Source organism: Micromys minutus (genome assembly GCF_963924665.1).
Source record: "Micromys minutus genome assembly, chromosome: 12".
In the NCBI taxonomy this organism is placed as follows: Eukaryota; Metazoa; Chordata; class Mammalia; order Rodentia; family Muridae; genus Micromys; species Micromys minutus.
Window position 1 is genome coordinate 14,083,964 of NC_137981.1, and position 22,500 is coordinate 14,106,463.

Consider the following 22,500-nt stretch of genomic DNA (forward strand, 5'->3'; position numbering starts at 1 on the left):
TAGGAGACACAGTCTCACAGCTGATTTCTTGATTTCCTGATTCTCTGGCCCTTTTTTTCTGTCCCATCTTGTGTGATGCTTCCTGGGCTTTATATATATATTAGATAGATCCACTGGGGTTCAGCATCCCACAAATACATTTTCTGCATTTTGATTGGCTGTAACTTCTGCAACTGGTCTCTGTTGAAGAGAGCACGTTGTCAGCTTAAGTGGGATAATTTCATTTAAACTATATTATGGCTTTTTCATCATTATTTTTATCACTCCATGTTCATGATTTCGACACAGATGTTAGGCAAGCTAGAGAATCAGTGTAAACCATACATGAAAACACTGCAAATTCAGCTGGAATGTATATCAGATGCGTGATACAATGTGGCAAGACAGTATGCTTAGGGCCAAACTTGGAAAGGCCTTAGTTCTGAATTCATGTTCATTGGTGGCATCACAGGTCTTTTTAGCAACAAGAACAAGTTACCCAAGTAGTAAAAGAACAGAAGAAATAACAAACGTGAGAGTAGAATGGAACAGACATAAAGTAATTCATTCACAAAACTGAATTTGTTCTGGGAGTGGTGGTGCATACCTTAAAATGCAGCCATCACGTAGAAATAGGCAGGCAGATCTCGAGTACCAGGCCAGTCTGGTCTCTATACTTACCAGGTTACAGGCTACATATATCCTCCCAGGCTACATAATGAAACCTTGTCTCAAAACAAAGTCTAGGATCTTTCAGAACTAACCATTTAGTGCCCTCTAGTGGATAAGTGAGAACAGACCAGTATTTATTTGTAACAAGTTCAGTGGGGTTTGTTTTTGAGACAGGGTCTCACTGGGTCTCAGGTAGCTCTGGCTGTCCTGGAACTATGTAGATCAGGCTGCCCTCGAATTTAGAGATCTGCCAGCCTCTGCCTCCTTCCTAAGTGCTGGAATTAAAGGCAAGTACCATTATGTCTGGCTTCACTTTCGTATTTTTTGACTACCAACTAGCCAGTGGGTAAAGGCCCATGACAAGGATTTGATTCCCAGAACTTCACAAAATAGTCCTCTTGACATGTTTTCTGTCTTCTAACCACTTAAAAACAGAAAGAAAGAAAAAAAAAAAAAAAAAGAAAAAAAAAAAAAAACAATCCAAAAACCAAAATAATAAAAGTTCTACTGTATATCTATAAGCAATCCTCTTGCATGGGGTTAGTCCCCACCACATTCAAGCTATTCCAATACCAAACTGTAGACTGCTTCCTGTTAACCTGTCTTTGCAGAAGTATCCAGAGATCATATATTTCAGCTGTATCTCAGGGGACTTAAACAAGAGGTAATACAATGGCTAAATGCTAAATACATTGGTGGTTCACTCTTGCATGAAAACATGAGCGGGATTAGGTCTCATGGGTGCAGAACACAGCTCTTGAGTTCTGAAGGGTATGTAGACCAAGTCATCAGAACTAGCAATGGCAGAATGGATAACCTGAGGCTAGGGTTGGATGATGGTTCAGTGGTTAAGAGTAGTGAGCGCTCTTCCAGATGTTTGGTTTTCAGCCCTTACCAGTTCCTGGAATCCTCACATCCCTTTTTGGCCTCCACAGGTAGTGCAAATATGGTATGGTACATGTATAGACAACTCACTAATAAAATCATCTTGCCAACAGTTTTGCATTAAATAATGTAGTACCCAAGATTTCAGTTTGACCTTGCGATTTAGAACTGTAATCCCCTCTGGCCTGCAACTCTATAGACAAACTGATCTTTTAACTCAGAGATCTGCCTCCTTCTACCTGTGTTGAAAGGTGTGACAGTATCCTGGCTCAGGGAGGGACCTTTAGTTGTCCTTGTTTTTCACTTCTTGAGTCCATCTTGAGACACAAGAGTTAATAAGACCCAAATTCAGAAATGATACAGTCCATTTGCACTCATCCAGCTTTCAGTTGTCTCACTGTTAACTATATTAACCCTGGCTGCCCTGTTAGCTAGGGTGATCAGGATGACCTCAAACTCAGACTGCCCACATCCCAGTGCTGCTTTTACTGATCAAAAGATGAACCAATCATCCTCAAATGAATAGTTGTAAAGTTTTTTGGGGGGGAAGTAAAGATTTCATGAGTACTCTGCCGCTATCCTCAGACACACCAGAAGAGGGCATCTGATCCCACTACAGATGGTTGTGAGCCACCATGTGGTTGCTGGGAATTAACTAAGGACCAGTGGAAGAGCAGTCAGTGCTCTAACCACTGAGTCGCCCACCCAGCCCTAGTTGTAACTTCTGTAACACCCAACACTTCTCCTGCCAAACTAAAAACCATCTGTGACTTAAGAGAACTGGTATGTAATGATACACTCAAAGAGCCAATTTTTTTCATAAACAACTTTATTCATGACACATTATTTAAAAAAAAACTCCCATCCCCTGGAAATGAGTTAAAAAAAAAATAAAAACAAAAGCCACCCCCTATCCACCCTGTTCCCACTTCCTCCCATTCCCTCCAAATAAAAGGGAAAAAAAAAAGGTAAAGGAAAAAAACAAAACAAAACAAAAACACCTGAAAAACAAAAACACCCCCAAACTCCCCAAAACAAAGTAGTGCATTTCCCCAAGGGTAAGGGGAATTTACACTGGAGCCGCTGGGAGCGAGATCGTCCGGCTACAGAAACCTGCAAAGAAAGACACTCAAAACAGAAAAAGAAACACAAAAGGAAACAAAATAGATCACCAGGCAAACTGGAGGGGCAGGGAGCCGGAGGGAAGAAGGGCAGGGTGGGCGGAGACCAGGTAGGGCAGGAGCAGGCAGGGACTGCAAAAGGCAGGGAGAGACGAGGGAAGGAGACAAGCGGAACAGTCCGGTGTCCTTCCAGAGCCCTGGGTAAAAAAAGCCCTACCACCCGTGCCCACCTACCCCTGAGCAGGCCCGAAGAGGAGGAAGGGAGCAGGGAAACAGGGAGCAGCTTTGCACAGTTGAGATGTGTCCATGGCGAATCCCCAGAGGGAATCCGTAGCCCCTGCCCCACTCCCTGGGCCTTCCCCTACTCCCCAAAGCGGTCCCTCTCAGTTAGTTACGGGATTCTCCCCCCTCCACAGTATATCTTTTTTTAAAATATTTTTTCCATCAAGGTCATCTTCTGTTTTTCTTTTTTTTTTTTTTTAATTCTTTTTTTTTTCCTTCTTTCCTCTTTTTTTCCTCTCTCTCCTCCTAATACACACTTTTTTTAGTAAGGGGAATACCATGATGTCGCTCTAGCCCGGCCCCTGGAAGAAAGAAGGAGAGTTGGGTGTTAACAGGGTTACTAGAGAGTTCAGTGCAAGACCCTCCCCGTGGGCCCGCAACTGCCCCAGTGACTGAAGGGAGCACCTCAAAAGTGAGGCCTCAATCCAGGAATAACACAACTGGCAACCTAGGGGCCTTGAGGTGGGAAAGGGGGGCAAGGAAATCCATCTAAGATACTGAGGACAAGAAAAAAGGATCCACTGTTTGTCCAGTGCTCCACAGCACTTAAGCCCTATCTGGTAAAAAGGCAGGGTTTATCTTACAGTGCAATTTAAATAAAGCATAGCCACACTGTGGAGCCACTAGGCCCCATCAGACAGCTAACCTTGGGAACAAGCCCTCCCACGGGGCTGTGGGAGGAACAGCCAGGAGCTGAATCCTTCCAAGCATGGGGAAAGTGTCCAAGCCATGCTTCCCACCCCACCGAAGGCCTTATAACCTCAGCGTACAGACTTTCACTGCCACCAATTCCCACATAGAAGGCTGAGGGAGGAAACATCTCAGAACAAATCCACCCCCACCAATTTCTGCTCAAGAAAACACAGAACTGGCCTGCAACTACTTCCTTACTCTGCACAAGCAGAAACAAGTCCCTGGAACCAAAGGGAGGTCAAGGGAGTAAGGGTCCTCAGATCAGGAGAGAACGAAGCCTAAGGGCTCATGGGAGGCGGGGAAGAGGAGCAGCCCATCTATCCTGACCTGTAGATTCGACCCCGGGGCCTGCTGTTAAAACCACTGTAGAATCGAGATCTCGAGCTGTTGTAATTGGTAGTCCGGGCACGGTATCGGGCACGAGGGAAACCCCGGTCTGTTGTGCTGATGCCTGGTCTGTTGGTTCGTTTGGGAATCACCTAAAAAGGACCGAGAACAGAAAGCATTGAAACAGAGTCAAACTGGACAGAGAATCTCTACATAATGGATAGCTAGGCTACTATGCTTACCTTGATTTGTCTTCCTCTAAACAGGGACTCATCTAAGGCCAAGGACGTCCTCACTGACTCTTTGTCTGAGAACTCTATATATGCAAACCTGAAAAGAATACTTGGCCATTTTATCAGACTTTACAAATAGCTTACAGATTAAACCCAACTTGTAAAAATATAGTTAAATGGAATGTAATGTTAATGTTTTAAAATAATTATTTAAATAGCAGCTATTTATATAAAAAAAACTTCCAAGTATTATTGGGTATAGTGAACAGCCCAACTATTCAATAGGCTGAGGCAGGAGAACCTAAGTTCATGGTCTGTCCAAACTACAGAGTAGCTAAGACCAGCCTGGGCAACTTAAGAAACCCCATTTCACAATAAAAAGTTTGAAAAGTGTGTGTGTGTGATATGTCTCAGTGAGAGGACTTGCCTAGCATACACCCTGAGTCCAATAGTTCAGTCTCCAGATTTCCATATAGCCATACACAGTGCTGAGTAGATGCTGCCTTCTAGTTTGCAATCCCACCCCTGCAGTCTTTAGTTTATTACCTGGTGTTTGAAGCACTTAATATACAACTACTGATGTACCTTTCTAGACATGTAACAGGCAAAACTACTTGTTTTAACAAGCAATTACCATTCTTTGGGAAATTTAAGTTAGGCCAGTCATGTATAAGCCTAAAGCCCAATCCCAGCACTGGAGAGGCAGAAGCAGGTAGATTGAGTGTGAAGCCAGCCTGGTTTACAGAGCTAATTCCAGTATATCCAGGGTTAAACAGAGAAACCCTAACTCGAAAACAAAACTAACCACCTAAATAAGTAGAACTTTTAAGATGAGTTAACACTACCTGAGTAGATCAACAGCACACACTCAGCATGATCAAGGTCCTGGGTTCAATTCCCAGCTTGGACAATGGTGGCAGTGGTACTGAAAGTGGTATGTATTTTTAAACTGTAACTAAACTGATCTCAGCTTATCCCCTCCTTACCCTTTGGGATGGCCACTAAATTTGTCACAGAGTATAGTCACACGGTTGACTGAACCACAGCCATGAAAATGGGCTTCCAGCTCTTCTGCTGTTGCACCGTAGTCCACCTGAGGAAAGGACACTTTATAAGTACTGGGGGAACTCCTATCTAAACAGGTAACAAAGAAATAAAAAAGCAGGTCCCCTTAGACCCAAACCAGACTTCCTTAATACATACATTGCCAACGTAGATAGAACGGGCATCAGCCTCCATCTTCTCCTCAAGAGACATGATCACTGGGCCAGCTTTTAGAGGAAAGAAAAAATTACTTTAAGCAAGCACACTTTCTGCCGGATCAATACATACACACTTCCACCAACAGGCTAAGACTTTGGTCTGTTCTGCTATACCAATTACCTAGAACAGTGCCCAGCACATAGTAGGTCTCACTATACATGAAAGAAATTACCTCTTAAAAACCATAGGAAAAAAGGTGTTTAAGATTTCACATTTCTCAAGTCGAGTCTCTATTCAGCTCTGGCTGAATGCCTCAGAGTGCATGTAACTGAATGGACTGAAATCTGACATTTAAAAAAACTCCTTACAGCTATCCGTCACCTTCTAAGTCCTAATAAAGGGTCTCTAACTAAAACGTATTAAGACTTGAAGGTCAAATGCCAGCTGGTAATCGCCACAAGGTTACAGACAAACTAAGAACAAAGAGAAACACATTTATAAATCAGACAAAGGAAGGCACAAGACTATTACCAAAGCAGCTTGAAAGTCTAACAAAGGTCAGACTATGAACTATGGACCACAGTACCTGCCCAGAAAATTTGCTCACATGAGCAGCTTCAAGATCTCGAGCCTCTAATGCCACGCTACAGTAACCCCCCCCCCCATCAACCAAAGACCCGGACTGTATGTGCAAGAGGCGATTTACTCACCATTGCCTGGGGGTGGACTCATATTCATCTGCTTCTCTACCTCGTTTTGTAGCTCCTTTAGCTTCTCAGCCTCTTCCTCCATCTCCCTGACTCGAGCTTTGATCGCTTCTAGCTCCTACAATGAATGAGCAGTTAACCACAGACGCAGGGGCTGGGCCGTACATTTTGTCTGGGCCCGGCCACAGCCATGCTCGGCCATTTCCATCGCCTCGTTCGAGGGTCGTGATTGAAATAAAAAATAAATTAAAAAAAAAAAAACACGCCGAAAAAAAGAGTCAATTTACCTCCTCAAGAGCCACCCTAGGCACCCATGATGCCCCATCAGGCCGCTCACGAACGGCCTCGGCCCGCCACCAGCCACGTTATTCCCCGCCCAACCCCACCCCCCGCCTGCCTGCCTCCTGCCCGTGCTCCCGGCCCTCCCATGACCCGGCCCGCTCGCTCGGCCTCCTCCCCTCACCGGGTCCTCAATGGCGCCGTCTCCGGGATCGGTCTCAACCAGTCCCGGCTCTTCCTCCTCCTCCTGACTGCCGGGGGCTCCCGAGCCGGGCCCAGGACCCGGAGCTCCCGGAGGGGCGCGGGGCCGGGGCGGCTCCTCTTCGGGCTCGGGCTCCGGCAGCAGCTCCCCAGGCTCCAGCTCCTCAGACTCCAGGCCGTTCCCGTAGTCCCCTGCGCCCCCCGGGTCCCCCTCCCCGGCCTCCCCACCGGCCCCGGGCACAAGATGGCGCCGCCGCCCCGGCCCGGAGCCCCGACCGCCCGCAGCCCCCGCTGCTGCTGCCGCCGCCGCCGCCGCCGCCATCGCCGCTCAGACTGGGGCCCGCCGCTCGGCGATTGGAGAACTGAGCCGGCCACGCCGAGGATTCATTAGTCAGTCTGCCTGCCCGTTACCTCGAGCTCGAATACTATTGGGGAATTCTACTTGGCAATCAAACAAGATCCCACCTCTAAGGCGGGCCACTGTGCCAAATTCTCTGAACCCGGTAGGTGAAATAGGCCTGTCAATCAACACACCCCACCTCCTGTCGAGTCCTTAGGTAACAATACGCCTGCACTGTGACGACTTTCCGCTTATCCTCCGCCCATGGGCGGGCCCACAACATGGAGGCTGCTTCGCAATTGGCCCCTGACTGGTGAAGTGAAAGGACCAATCTTCCAAACGCCTCACCGAAATGGCCCATTCTTAAATGCCGATTGGCTTACGGGATTCGACGGGCTGACACCCGTTGTAAGACAGGTGATCCTAGCTCCCGAAAGGGTTGCCTGGTTTAACGCTAGGGAAAGCCTGGCCAAGTGTTGTGGCCTATGCCTTTAATACCAGCGCTTGAAAAGCGGAGGCAAGCGGATTTCTCTGAGTTCAAAACCAGACTACTCTATAGATTGAGTTTCCAGGACAGTCAGCACTACATAGAGAAGTAACCTCAAAATTTAAAGAAAAAAAAAAAAAAAAAATAAGGATCAACAAACCTCACTAATCCTCACTCAGACTTGGAGCTCTGTCCGGTTGTTCTGCATAGGTGATTCTTTTGGATTCTAATCCCTGCTTAGATTCAGCCTGTTCTCTTGCCTAACTTGTTACAGCACCCTCTTTTTCCTGGCCAGCTGGAGTGTCAAAAAAACCCTTACTGAAGCCTTAGGGCTAGTTTGCAAATGTCATCTCCATGCCTCTCATTCACAGATTTATCCTCTATAAGTGCAATTCCTCCTAAACCAAGCCACCTCAGTGAGAATGCCTTCCACCAGCCTTCCCACTCTATCTTGAGACAAGAGGGCCTATTCCCACTGCTTCCTAGTTAGGTGGAGTGGCTGTAGGCAGGCCGCCCAAGTCCTGTCTGTATTTGTATCCATAAATGGTGAAACACTTAGCAGAGGACACGTGTGATTAGTGGGTGACTGCAACTTCTAGCTGCAGGTTCCTAGCTTCCATTCCCCTGTGAAGACCCCAGAGAAAATTCCCCATGCAAGTCTGGGGATGGTGGGGGGGGGGTAGATTCATACAAACACAATCAAAAAGGTTAACTCAGTTGCAACAGGGGAGTGGGGCAAAAAGGAATCCCTTTAAGCTAAGCAAAGCCAGAAAACATGGCTCAATACACCCCACTGTTGCATTCCTTACCTCAGGACTTTGGGAGCTGGAAGCAGAGTCAAACTGTTGCTGCGAATTCATTTAAACTAAAGTTGATCAACGAAGTCAGGCACTGAATGAGTTCCAAAGAAAGGTCTTGTATACTGATTCCAAGCAATTCAAAATTTGAAGGGTTTGCTGGCGCCCAATTTAAGCAAGGTAACTAACGGAAATGTGATGTTGTTCAGTCCGGATCTCACTGACTGACTCTGGCTGGCCTGAAGCTCAATTTATATAGCTGAGGCTGACTTTGATCTCAGAGACCCGCCTACCTCCATTTCCTAAATTCTGGGATTAAAGGTGTGTGCTGCCACACCCATCTATTAGATAAATACCCTTTGCAAAACCATATTCCCCTAAATCCCTTTCATTTTGTTATTTGACACCGGATCTCTCTGTGTAGCCCTGGCTTTCCTTGAGCTCCCTCTGTAGACCAGCCTGGCCTCAAACTTCAAGATCTGCCTGCCTCTGCCTCCCAAGTGCTGCCACCACCACTGCCGGGCTTTTTTTTTTTTTTTTTTTTTGAGACTGGGCCGTGTTATGCATTCTGGACTCAAACCTGAGATCCTCCTGCCACCACAGCTTCCTAAAGTTATTATTTTCTCAACACTGTTATACACATGTGTAATCTTAGCACCTGAGAAGCTGAAACAGAAAAACAGTAGCCAGGAGTCCCAGATCAGTCTGCTAGAGTGCCTTTAATCCCAGCACTGGGGAGAGGCAGAGGCAAGTGGATCTCTGTGAGTATGAAGCCAGCAGATCTACAGATCAAGTTCCAGGACAGCCAGGCCACAGAGAAACCTGGTCTCAAAAACCACAGGAGTTCTTGACCTGAGTTCAGTTCTCAGCACCCACACGCTCACTCCACCTGTAACTTCAGCTCTATTGAATTCAACCTCCTGGCCTCCATGGGCACTAACACACATGCACATACTCTCTCTCACACACATATACATTTTTAAAATCTTTAAAACATAGCCTGAATTCCTAGGGCTTGGGGAGTGGGAAAGCAGAAGCATCAGGAGTTGAAGGCTAGCCTCACTTACATAGGAAAGCTGAGGCTAACCTGGGCTACATGAGTGTCTCAAAGGGGGGGGGGGAGAGGCAGGTGGGTCTCTGAGTTCAAGGCCAACCTGGTCTACATAGTGTATTTAAGGACATAGTGAGAGCCTTAGGCTTCCACCTTCCTACTGCTAGGATTAAAGGCACTCTCTTACATTTTTAATGAGGCTCCTAGAAAAATGGAAAACTCTCTTTGTGACTTGCATCATATTTCACTGGACAGTGCTGACTTGAAGCCTTATGCTCTTTTTAAAGACTTACTACTTTTATATGCATGTATATGTGTGCTGTGTAAGTTTATGTATAGCACTTACATGTAAGAGCCCACAAAAGCCAGAGGGTGTCAGACTCCCTGGAACTGGAGTACAGGCGGTTGTGAGCTGTTCTATGGGTGCTCAGATATAAACCAGCTCTGTAAGAGCAGTAAAGTACTCATGATGCTGAGCTATCTGTCCAGCCTTTGGTGTCTTCTATTTTAGAAAGATCCTGGTGTCTTCTGATGTGGTGTGACCTAGCTTGCATTAACTTCCTAGATCAGACCTTGTACAGAACTGAGGTATCATTTAAATGTGAAAGGGGTTTCTACCAGGCTGCTTAATTTCAGTGTTGACTGGATAACTTTTTTAAAAAAGATTTTTATTTATTTGATATATGTGAGTACACCGTTGCTATCTTCAGACACACCAGAAGAGGGCGTCAGATCTCATTACAGATGGTTGTGAGCCACCGTGTGGTTTCTGGGATTTGAACTCAGGACCTCTGGAAGAGCAGTCAGTGCTCTTAATCGCTGGGCCATCTCTCCAGCCCGACTGGATAACTTTTAAAACATTTTATTTATAGATGGGTCTGTTTTGGTGCCCACAGAAACCAGAAGGTGTTTGTAATCTCCTGGAGATGGGGTTACAGGTGGGTTTGAACTAGACACAGATCCTAGGATCTGAATTCCTCTAATCTGAGCAGCAAGTGCTCTTAACCAATAGCCATTTCTCTAGCTCAACTGAGTAGCTAACTTTAATTTTTCTTCTTCTTACGCTCATTTGAAGGGAACACATGTATCATGGCACTTGTGTGAGGTAAGAGGACTAGCCAGACTCAGTATACCCTTGCCACCATCCAAGGCTGAACTCAGATTGCCAGCCACTGCGGCTAGCACCACTGCCCACTGAATCATCTTGCCAGCCCACTGAGTGGCTGATTTTGATAAAGGGTGTGCCTATGTGGCCCTGGCTGGCTTAGAACTCACTATGTAGACAGATCAACCTCCAGCTTTCAGTGTCACCTCCCATCCCTTTAATGTTGAGATTGCGAGTGTCTGTGCCCATCACTGAGCTTGACAGGTTAACTTTTCAAACAAGTTTTTATCTGAAAACCTTGCTTTAAGTTGCTCTATCAGATTCTTATATTCATAACCCCTTCCCCCCAAATCAGACAATACTGACAGCAGAAAGAACAAAACCCACCCACCAAACAAAACCATAGATGGTATCATCTGCTCTCGCTGAAGTCTTCATTGCAATAGGGAGGCTCACACATATAAAGTGTGCGTCTTCACACTGTCACACATTATTTTTTTTATAGGAAAATTCAAGGAATTTTAAGTGCTAATAGGTATCTTCAATTATACCATAATTCATGGTTTGACTTGTCATCTTAGACATGAGGTTTCCCTGACCATTTGATTTAAAATTAGAGTATCTACATATTTCTACCCTTGACTTTTTTATTTAAAACTATCTTTACATGGGGGGGGGGGGGTCTCACATGTATGCCAGGCTGGCCTTGAACTTGCAGAGCTGCCTGGCAGCTGCCTGACACTAGGATGAAAGGTGTATGTTACCATGCATCTTTGCTCCTAGTATTTACTACCTTCTAACATATTTATGAGATTTATCTATTTTGTTTTATTTTTCAAGACATGGCTTTTTGGTGTATCCCTGCCTGTCTTGGAACCTGCTCTGCTCACTAGGCTGGCCTTGAACTCAAAGAAGTCATCCTGCCTCTGCCTCTCAAGTGCTGGGATTATAGGTGTGTGTTACTACCACCTGTATGAAATTTGTTTGATTGCCTACTGGAGTGTAAAATCAACGCGTGAGCTGAGACGTGTCTTCCCATTCTCTAGAACTATGTTAACACGCTGAAAATATTTAAGTTTTCTCTAGAGGTGAATGATGAATGAAAAGCAACCATGTAATCTGTCATACTATGCTTTCTGGTCAAAACTTCTGTTGTCTTCATGTGTGTTGATCAGGGTCTCATGTAAGCCACACTGACACTGAACTACCAATCCTGCCTCTTATTTCCCAGAGGCAGAAAGTATAAACTGGAAGCACCACATCCAGCTCTGGGTTGTGTTTTTATTATTTATTGGTTATCAATTAGTTATTTATTGTTATTTTACGGATATTCCCCATAACCGCATTTAAGGGTGTTTTTTTTTTTTTTTTTTTTGTTTTTTTTTGTTTTTTTGTTTTTTTGTTTTAATTCTCAATTCAGCCAGACCTGGTGGCACACACCTGGAATCTCAACACTGAATTCTGAGGCCAGACCAGGCTACAAGCAAGATCCTATTTCAAAAAATGAAAGAAAAAGTAAACAAAACTTGATGAAGAATATCTATAATATACCCATTTGCAAGACACTGTAGGGTTTTGGTTTTGTTCTTTCTCCTGACAATGAGTCTTATCTTGCAGCTGGGCTGGCTTGGAGCAGACTCCCTCCCTCCCCCTCTCTCTCCCTCTCTCCCTCTCTGTCTCTCTGTCTCTCTCTCTCTCTCTCTCTCTCTGTGTGTGTGTGTGTGTGTGTGTGTGTGTGTGGTCCCAGCCAGATCTATACTTCAAGTCCTTGCTCCTGAAGTGCAAGAGATTTAAGGCACGAGCCACTACCCCAGCCTAACCTCTCTACCCCCACAGTGGTCAGAAGGTAACTAAATATTGCTCCGCTTTACTAAAAGTGCCATCTGGGTGAGTTGATTTTACACAGAACTATCTAAAACTCAGTTATCAGACCACCATAAGGTCACATATTGGTCTAAATTATAATGAGGCTGATAGACAAACTTAAGACCTTCTGGACCCCAGCTTGGCATTTCTAAAAGGACAGAGATATAAAGTATTCTATTTGCCACTGATTCTGTCACTAAGTATCTTTTCAGGAAACTCTGCCTTCTGAGTCACCATACAGCTTTGAATCCTACTGTTTTTCAGATTGCTTTGGCTGCCAAAAACTCATAGTTGAGTTCACAGCCTAGCTTTTTGTACTTGAGAATATTACTTAAGAACATCCTCCATGCATTACCTTTTGCTTTCTATTAATTTGTTTAGAGACAATGTCTCATGAAGCCTTAGTTGGCCTTGACCTCACTAGATACCTGGGTGGCCCACCCTCCTAGCTTTACCCGACTACTGGGATTGCAACTGTGTGCCACCACACCAAGCCAGGATATTTGAGGAGGGGGTTGTTGTGTTTGGGGGGCTCCAGATGTACCATAGTGTCTGTACCTTCTTGAGGCTAGAGTTGGTATAGAGTTCTTAGGTTTGGGTATTTGGCCAGGAGTGAGGTGAGTGTGGATTGTTTTTTGTTTGTTTTTTGTTTTTTAACCTCAATACTTTCTTCCCCAAATCCCTATAACTCAATTTCTTTTCCTTAGTAAGGCCATGGTCATAAGAAATGACTGGTTTAAGGAAAGTTCTAAAACCCAGGCTGTACGGTATAGAAGTCACAAAACCCTGTTCAGTACTTCTCATTAAATTTCTGGGCTTTATTTATTTATTTATTTTTAATACGACCATTACATATTACACAAAAATAAAAGTCAAATGAACTTGGCATTTATAAATTATTAAATAAAAATACAGGAATATATATTTATATTTATAGAGCTTTTTTTCTTCTAAACTAACCAAATCTGTTCTCCTGCCGTTTATGATTTAAAAAAGTAAAATAGTATATGTATGCCCTAGTGTAAGTGGGGAGTAGGGTTGGTAACTGCAGGACTGTGTACCCCACTTCCGCTTTTGCCTTGGCCTAAGCAAAGTCCCTATTTGTCCCTTTGGGCTTTGGAGAGCAAGAACATCCTCTCTCTACCTACTTAATATCTGAAAAATTATATCCATCTCCCTCATTTAAAAGAATGAAATGGATTTAAAAGTTGGGAGCCATACTCAGCCCTCTTGGCTAAGAGCTAATCCCAAGGAACTATATGGCTCTAAAAGACAGTCCCTGGTTTTCCCTGACAGAAGGGTCTCTGGGTTTCCACTGGCCCTTAAAACAAAGGGCAGAACAGGTCACAACCCCCCACTGTGGCCCCATCTAAGCTAAGCTTCTGGGAATTCAGCCTATCATAACACGGCCTCTCCTTCCACCCCTCTGAAGGCTTGAGAGCAGAGCATGTCGGACCCTGGTTCCCACTGCCCCTGTTTGCTAAAGGCCACCGGGAAGGCTAACTTGGGTGGGTATCCTGTGGAGAGGGCAGAGCAGAGAGTCTTCCCTGAACTCGGAGGAGCACAGGCTCCAGGTGGAGCTGATGGTCTAGTCAGTGGTTTTCTAACTTTTTCAGCAGCAAAGCCCTTACCACAGATAAAATCTTACCCTGAACCCCGATCCATAAGACAACTACAAGGGGAGCTGTTCTGTTTGGGCAAACTGCCCAACCCTCCACTCCCTCATCTCCCTAAGGACTCCTGAGGCAGCCCCTAGGACACTTCGGGGCTCTGCCAAGCAGTTTGAAAACCACTGGCCTAGTTTGTCCTGAGCAAGTTAGAGCCTCCCACTCTAACTGCTTGCCACAGACAGCTCTGAGTTTCTAAGATCATCACCCTCAAAACAGACCAACTGGTACATGCAGCGTCCCACATCCCCATAGACACTATTAAAAAAGTGCAACCTTCTCTCAAAAGCAAAAGTCTGGACTAAACACCTGAGGCCAATTTGGTCCCACATTCTAGCAGGCACAATCTGATGCCACATTCTAGGACCAAGCGAAGAGGTGCGTCAGCTGTGGCCTAGCCAAGCTGCTCAGTGCTCAGGACAGGCAGGTAGGGCTCTAGAGCACTGCAGACGAAGTCGGCGTTAAAGAGCAGCAACGTTAGCACCTTGGAAAGTGCAGCAGTGAGGTCTGGCTCAGGGCATGTATTTGGAGTGAATCATCTCTCCCTCAAAAGAAAGAGCTACAGTCTGCCTTTGTTCTAGAGGACCGGACTGCGAGTTCTAATGTGACCATCTTGAGGGACTCAAGTGTTGACAACACAACCTATGCAAAGAGCTTCAAGAGAAAACGTGCTTAGGTCATGGCAGGTACTCTAGAACCCATACACCTGGCCCCTGATAAAGCAGCACCAAAAGCCACCACACAGAACAGGCCAGTCAAGGAGTACCTGTCCCCATCACTCCCAAGAGCTGGAATGGTCCTCTCTAGGATGGGCAGTCTCACTGAGACAGTTTAGAAACTAAACTGAATCCTAGATCAGCATTTCTGTCCATATCTTCTAAAGGAGAATTGGAGCCCCAATTTATAGTTTCAGCTGGATAGAGAGAGGTCCTAGAAACAGGCAACACTTTAGGCACCGCTGTGTCGCCATTGGAGGGGAAGGTGACAGGCAAGTCCAACTACCAAAGCGTCTACCCATCCAGGCTCCACAGCCTTAACCCTTGGTCAGCCCCGGTGCACAGATACACACAAAAGGGAGGTGATGAAGAACAAGGCTAGCTGCAGAACTCTTCTCTCCAAAGCCCTGCCAACAACTTGCAGCAGTACCAGAGCTCTAGTCCAGGTACAGTGTTCCTCCCTCAGCCTGGAGACAGAAGGTCAAGGGAAGGGGCAGAGGGGAGAAGGGCAGTGAACTGGCCCTTGTTCTTGCCACAGCAAGAAGGAATGTTTTCTCTAAGTACCCCTTCACCAGAGTCAACAAACAGCCCAGCATGCACGAGCATGCTTGCGTGTGCACATTCACGGGTGTACCCATGCAGCCCACAGCCACAGCCATTTCATCCAGTCACCTGATCACCAAGCTTCCATTCCAAAGGGAGGTGGATTCGAGGTTCCCTAAATCCCATCCATCTAGTAGAGACACAGATCTCTTAAGCAAGTTCGCCTTCCTCGGAACTACAAGCCGAGTTCCGGGTAGTTGTGTGCCCACGGTACGGGCAGGATTCCTCCCGCTTCCCCCCCAAGCCGTGGGATGACTCCACCCTCTGGGTTCCTGGCCTTGAAACATTCCTTAATGTTTCCAACTCATTCTTCCTGCCACCTGCCTGGCATGCTTGGCTCCCACACACACCACCTTCCCCTGCCTCTGTTCCGTGACCATCCAGCTTCTTCCAAGGGCATTCTCTATTGTTCCAGCTCTCCTGGCCCCTAGCCACACCTAGCCCCGCTTGGCCCTAGACTTTCTCACTTGCTAGCAAAAAAGGCCCCTACAGTTACCAGGGCCCCCAGTGCCACAGCCCCCGTCAGCACTGTCCTCACTGACGCCCAGTTCCCCTCCCGCAGACGCCGTGCCTCCTCCAGGGCCCCGTCCCCGTATAGAGCTGTGAACTCCGCCTGTGGGAGAGAAGGGGCGTAGAGAAAGAAGGAGAGAGGGATATCAGGAAAGGATAGTGGAGAGAAGAGGGAAGGAAGAGTTCCAGTTCCATCCACTGTGAGCACTGCCCCCACACCCAGCTGCTCCAGCCAAAGCTCTACTACCCACAAGCCCCACGGAAGCCCTTCCCTGGCTCCTCTGCACCATCTGCATGAAGTGAACCCCATCCCCTGCATGGCAATAAAGTTCTGTTCAGAGCTGGCATCCTTTGCTAAGGCTTGCCTAGCCAAGACCCATGCCTATCCGACCCCACCACCCATGCTATGTACTCGGGATGGGGACAGGGGTCACAACTTTTCTCTGAAGGCTGTTTATAAAACTCCTTGTTTATATTCAGTCTTCTCCTTGGGACCCTGAAACCCATCCAAGCGATTACTGCATGGCAGCCCTGGGTACAGTTAGCTTGATGCTCTCAGTCTGATTCTACTTAAATAGAGGAACTGAGCCCTTCCAGCACAACCCCAGCCTCCCATCAGAGGCCCCATTTTCCCATGAAGACCAACTTTGCAGAGGGATGTGGAGAGCAGCGATTGAGAAGCTTCTTACCCAGCCCCCACTGCTGTGGATCCAGTCAGCCAGCCGTGTCTCCAGGTAGGTCACCATCCAATCCTGCACTTGTCCCACCAATGGCTCCATTTCTTTGTTGACACTCTCAGCGCACAGGGCAGCCCCAAAGACAAAGAATGCCACTAGACGGCCCCAGTTGGGGCCCCCTTGGAAAAGTTCATCGGAAACCTGGGTGAAGCGTTGCTGGGCTGAGCCTGGGGTAACGTGTAGCTGAGCGGCCAGGTCAGAGAAGGTGCGCCGGAAGCGGGTCTCAAACTCGTCTCCAGCGGCCCGCATGGCTTGGTGCAGCGGGTCAGCTGCTGGGCCTTCCCCAGGGCCAGCTCCACAGACATAACCCTTCTGCCTCAGCTTATAGCCTACAAAGTCAGCCACTAGAGCCCGTGTGTCTGGGGTTGAGGCTGGGGTCGCCATCCGGGCGGCTGAAAGGATGACAGACTGACATAAATATATGAAAAATATTGACAGAGACCAAGAAGGGACATTTACTGTTTGATCAAGCTCCCGAGATGGGTGAAATGCTCAGAGGCCACTGGGCTCGGACAAGCAAGAGCAAAGGGTTTAAGTCATGGGGAGGTTTAGAACATAAGCAGCTGGCCACGTATAACATGTCAAATTAAGTGTGCAACAGGAAATCTTATTTTTAGACTACTTCAGATTCCTTTCATACGACAACACCAGCTGTATAACACCTCTGCACACACACACACACACACACACACACACACCCCTTTTTGGTTACAGGAAGAGGCTTAAGACCTGATGTGAAGATGTGAAGGTGTTGGCAGAGGCACAAGATAGGGAGGAGACGGGGGCTGAATAGGAAGATGGGAAAAGCCAAGGGCTGTAATGGGGCAGGAAGGAACAGGACACTTACCCAGCCTGGATGGCAGCTCTTAGGACCCAGTGCTGGTGGCAGGGAGCCCCCAGCTGAGGCCTTTCATCCTCCCGGTTAGAGTGGAGCCCTGAAAAGGGGAGGGAGAGAGGACTCGGTGGAAAAGGCCAGGGATCTGGGTCTGGCCCGGAAAGAACTGGACTGAGCCCTACCTCCAACGCTTTGCCAGCTGTGGGAGCGATTCCATGTTTAATGACTGCCCTCTCGGGAAACCCGGGACCACGGGCTTCCTGCCGACACCATCTCAACTCCCGGTTCCCCCAAGAGCAGCCTAAAGGCCCAGCTCCTCCCATTCCCCCACCCTTAGCTGGTCTCCAACCCCGCCCGCCCGCCAGGTTAAGGAATCTCACGGGTCAGGCCGCAGCCGGGATCCGGAATCCGGTTGTTTCCTGGTGGAGGAGCTGGGAGGGAGGGAGGGAGAGAGGGAGGAAGGGAAGGAAGGAAGGAGGGAGGAGGGGAGGGCAGGGAGGGAGGGCCCGGCGCCGGGTGATGATGGGACACAGAGATGCGTCCAGAGAGAGGGGCGGGGCTGGGAGGCAGGGCTGGGAAGAGCCACAACTCCGGGAAGAGAGGGCCAATGAAGGGCTGTTCAGAGGCCGTGGTGACCTGTGCCGGCTGCCCGCTAAGCCCGCAGCCTATCCAGAGAAACACACCGGGCCTCAGCAGCTCAGTGCAAATTCAGCATTTCCGGAAGGTCTTCTCTGTTCATGCACTTGTTGAACTTTCCAGCTTTGGATTGCGTGCCTAGGAAAAAAAAGAGCAGTTCCCATTAAGTTGGGAACAACGCCTTGCCCTTGTGGAACTAGTAGGGACACTGAACACACACACACACACTTCCTTCCCCTCAGGACCTCTAATGCAGTGGGCTCTTCCTGGGCTGGAGTTTCGGCTAGGTATCAAGGTGGCAGGGGCAGGCCTTGGTTTACAGTGTCCACAAGCAATCTTTGTCAGATTGATTTTTTCTTAAGTTTCTTACCCACCACATGAGTTAATTCTTATTATTTAAAAAAAAAATTAATAAAAGGCACAAATTGATACAAACTTACTAATCATACACACCCTCCATAAATACAGGTTACCAATGTTAAGGTTAATGACTGTTTTACAGATTATATGTATCTATAACTTACATGAGAATATGGATATATATACATTTATTTATGCACATATGTCTATATAAGTATATGCTTTTATATATACACATACAATATATATTTATGTAAGTGTATTTATAAGTATAAACATACATTGTGTATAATATATAAATGTATCAATATAAATATAAAGTACATTTATCAGTATAGTTTATACATTTTTATATATTTCATATACACATTTATAAAATGTGAACATATGTATATATAATATAAAGGCATATATATATGTATATATGTATATGTGCATATTTTATAGCATAAATATATATATAAAACATGTCTGTGTGTGTGTGTGTGTATGTGTGTATTTTGAGACATGGTTTCTTTCTGTATACCCCTGGAACTCACTCTGTAGAACAGGCTGGCCTTGAACTCACAGAGATCTGCCTGCTCCTGCCTCAGACATTATGGGATTACAGGCATGAGGTAGCACTGCCCAGCACATGATAATATATTTCTGGAGAGCAAGTTTCCAAGGCAGGAAGCTTTCTGACTGCAGCAGATCCACAGGAGGGCGCTCATCAGCTTGGGGATCCTCCCACCTGGATCCTCACCCAGGCTCTGGAACTGCAGCTAAGGTCAGGAAGAGGCAACCCACTCACGCTTCCTTCCTTCAGTCCTTTCTTCTGCTTCTCCCACTAAAACCTTGGTGTTCCCATTTTTGTGTTCACCAGAGAAGCCACAATGACCATGATCATAAGTAGCGATTACATTATGGGAATTGACTGTGTTCATTCTCCCCCTCCCCCAGTGTACGCTCTTTCCTTGTAGGTCAATCTGACCTTGAACTCACAATCTGTCTACACCAGCTGTCCACACAGGTGGTATTGCAGGTGTGAGCCACAGAACTTTTTTTACATGTATAATTTTTAAATTTTTGTTCTCACCTCATTCCTTAGACTGCTTAATCCTTATACCACGGGGGGGGGGGGGGGGGAGGGGGGAGCTAGGATTTGAAAAGATTAAACCATTTGCCCAAATCCACACATCAAGGAGAAGCTAGGACTTAAATCTAGATCAGTCCAGTCTGACCTGTAAGTTCACACTTTGACAATGTATTGCCTCAAAATGGCCTCCTCTTCACGTTGGTAGTCAGCACTGTTCTTATAGCTGGAATCCACAGCAGTTCCGAGTTCCCACTCAGCTCCATCTGAACATGCAGCCTGTTCCAGTCTTGTCAGTTCTTCCATCCATCTACCCGCATTTCTCCTCTGTTCTTAGACTCATCATTCTCGAAGCCACAGCAAGATGCCCCCATTTGCTTTTATAGACAGATCGTATTGGGATACAGGACACAGATTTCAATCAATCAGGGATAGTTCATTGAAAACACACCTCTGGGCTGATTGATCAGAAATGGGAGCTGAGACTGTGATCCTAAGCTACTGAGCTTTTAAGCCTGAAATCCACAAATGTGTGCCACGTTACCCTATCACTCAGGATTTAGGGATAGGGGATTTCCTTAGGAACATGTCTTTGGGGTACACTTAACTTGCTCCCATTGGTTGGGTTGTTCAACTGTGGCGGGCAACTTGCCTACCATTCACATCTCAGCTTCCCAAACAAGATGTCAGTTACTCAGGGAGGCCTTGGGGACTTAAACCATTTGACAGCTATCAAATATGGGAGTTTTATTCAAACTGGTTTTGGTGTTACCAGAAAGGCAGTGGTTATTCAGGCCTTCACAATCCAGTTTAAGGTTTTCATTTGCAATATGGTTGAATCTAAGACATTTACCAGGAATACTCTTGGGGGGATTATTTTGCAGTGGGTTCCAGGCTGGCCTTGAAATCACTCTGTAGATAAAGATGGCCTTGATGAGCCTTCTGCACCTCCTGATTAGTGTAGGAATTAATGCACCCCACACTGAATTTGCTTTTATTACTGGTCTTTTTTTTCTCTCTCTCTCTCTTTTTTTTAAGATAAATTTATTGCCAGGCCAGACCTAATGGTAGGTCCCTTCATTCCCAGCACTAGGGAGGTAGAGGCAGAAAGATCTCTGAAAATTCTTTTTTTAAAAGATGTATTTATTTATTATATATAATTACACTGTAGCTATCTTCAGACAAACCAGATCTCATTACAGATGGTTGTGAGCCACCATGTGGTTGATGGAATTTGAACTCAGGACCTCTGGAAGAGCAGTCAGTACTCTTAACCACTGAGCCATCTCTCCAGCCCCCTTATTACTGGTCTTAAGATACACTAATATATTTCTATCTGACCTTTCATTTTTAAGGTCCTTGACAGTCAGGGCTGGGAAGTTTATTCACATTTGTGTCTTCATGGCCAAATAAGTCAACTGCACATGTCGACTAAATGAATCATTTGATACCTCCTGCCAATCTCTGAGCAGTTCCAGTCAGATGTTTAGAGATTATTGCAATTGCTGTTTTAAGAAATAAAGATTTATACTGGCAAAGCAGCACACTCCTTTAATCCCAACACTCAGGAGGCAGAGGTTGATGGATTTCTGAGTTCGAGGACAGCCTTGTCTATGAAATGAGTCCAGGACAGCCAGGGCTTTTTACACAGAGAAAACTTGTCTCAAAAAACTATTTAGAAAAGTAAGTTGGAAGATTCAGTGTCAGTCTGAGCAGCTAGAAGATCAAAGCCAGACTTTTATATTTTGTCCAAAGCTCCAGGTGGTCTTAATTGGCGTTAGGTAGATATGGATATTTTAAGGGATTCTATAGGTCTCTTATCTCTTATAGAAGGGCAGTTTGTATCTTTGTCCATTGGATATAATCATATTGTGTAGAGGGTTTGTGGATTAAAAATATATAAACCAACATGAAAATTTATCAGGTTTTGGAGTAATGTTTGTGCCTGGCGGAGGGGTAAAGAAACAAGCTGGGGCAGTCTATCCACCTGAGACAGAAGCACCAGGGTGGGCGGAGTGAACCACCTGGGAAGGGAATCTCATGGAGGGTGTGGCCTGTGGACTGAGTGACAAAGTCTGTGCGCTCTGCTCCATACTAGAGCCGAATTGGTGGAGTGAGGCCGAGGGGAGCCATTAAAAGGTTAAATCATTCTTTTTAATATTTAAAGCAAGAAAGGTCTTCCCAGCCCCAGCATACAAAGCCAAACGTGGTAGCTCCAGCTGTAGACAAGGCAGTAGTAGTACAATCATTGTTACGGGATTTTAGCCAAACTGTTGGTATCTGGCAGGAATCTTGAGTGATGACACCTAAGCTTTGCAGTAGCCTTTTGTCAGCGATTTTCTTCTGAGATTTTATGGGGTTATTCCTTTGAATGTTTCTCAAAGCTTTTGGAGAGGGTACAGCAAGCTATGGCTGACAACTGCTTAGGTAATAGGTCTTTTAAGACAGTCCCTAGGTCAGAGAAGAAGTTTTGGTCTGAGGACATTAACTTGTTAAAGGTTTTTTTGTATAACAATAAAAAGAGCTTCTAAACTGAGTATAGTGGTGCAAACATGCATTTAGTCTCTATACTCCAGAGGCAGAGGCAGGTGGATCTCTGAGTTTGAGGCCAACCTGGTCTACAGAGAGAGTGCCAGGTCATCCAGGGCTACATACGAAAACCCTGTCTCAGAAAACCAAACAAAACCAAAGCGACAGGAGCATCAACAGCAAAGAGCTTGTAGGAGGCTGTTGGGGTCCAGTCCCACCAAGTGGTTCCCCCTGTTGCTAAGAAGCCAGAATTCATCCTGTAGTGGTTCTTTCTTCCACTGACTGTCCCGAGCTACCACCAACACTGACAAATTATTTTACAGCTTAGACACAAAGTGTGTCCATGTATCTTGTGTGTGAAGTATGAAACACAGTATTGACTTTAAAGTGAGTCCTAGCTAATGCTATGTTTAATGCTGTGGTGAGCACACAGGAATGAACTGTACAATAATAACATAGCATTAAGTCTCATATTCACACCCAGTTGAGTCCCTTGTATAGTTGTTTTGTTAAGCCATCCTGCTAAAAATTTAGAGAGACTTCATGAACTCAGTGATAGAGTGTTTGCCCAGCATGTATGAGGCCATGGGTTCAAATCCCAAGA

The 22,500-nt window shown here is 46.1% G+C and overlaps 1 protein-coding gene across 3 annotated transcripts; it reads right to left on the reverse strand.

The window, feature by feature from the left end:
- Positions 1-2,356: 2,356 nt before the first annotated feature.
- LOC308427964 (bcl-2-like protein 2) lies at positions 2,357-17,753 on the reverse strand (the record flags this gene model as incomplete). 3 transcript variants are annotated; one of them, XM_080926264.1, is made up of 7 exons in its annotated part: positions 2,357-3,241; positions 3,960-4,111; positions 4,202-4,289; positions 5,179-5,285; positions 5,396-5,463; positions 6,106-6,220; positions 6,566-6,904. In XM_080926264.1, the coding sequence occupies 7 exons, from the start codon at positions 6,902-6,904 to the stop codon at positions 3,202-3,204; spliced, it is 909 nt and encodes a 302-aa protein (XP_080782390.1). In that variant the 3' UTR covers positions 2,357-3,201. The 3 variants fall into 3 exon arrangements, with proteins under 3 accessions (XP_080782390.1, XP_080782391.1, XP_080782392.1); XM_080926265.1 differs by lacking the exons at positions 2,357-3,241; positions 3,960-4,111; positions 4,202-4,289; ... (2 more) ...; positions 6,106-6,220; positions 6,566-6,904 and adding exons at positions 13,026-15,827; positions 16,414-16,853; positions 17,309-17,396; positions 17,677-17,753; XM_080926266.1 differs by lacking the exons at positions 2,357-3,241; positions 3,960-4,111; positions 4,202-4,289; ... (2 more) ...; positions 6,106-6,220; positions 6,566-6,904 and adding exons at positions 13,026-15,827; positions 16,414-16,853; positions 17,309-17,396; positions 17,479-17,599.
- Between the last annotated feature and the right edge of the window lie 4,747 nt (positions 17,754-22,500).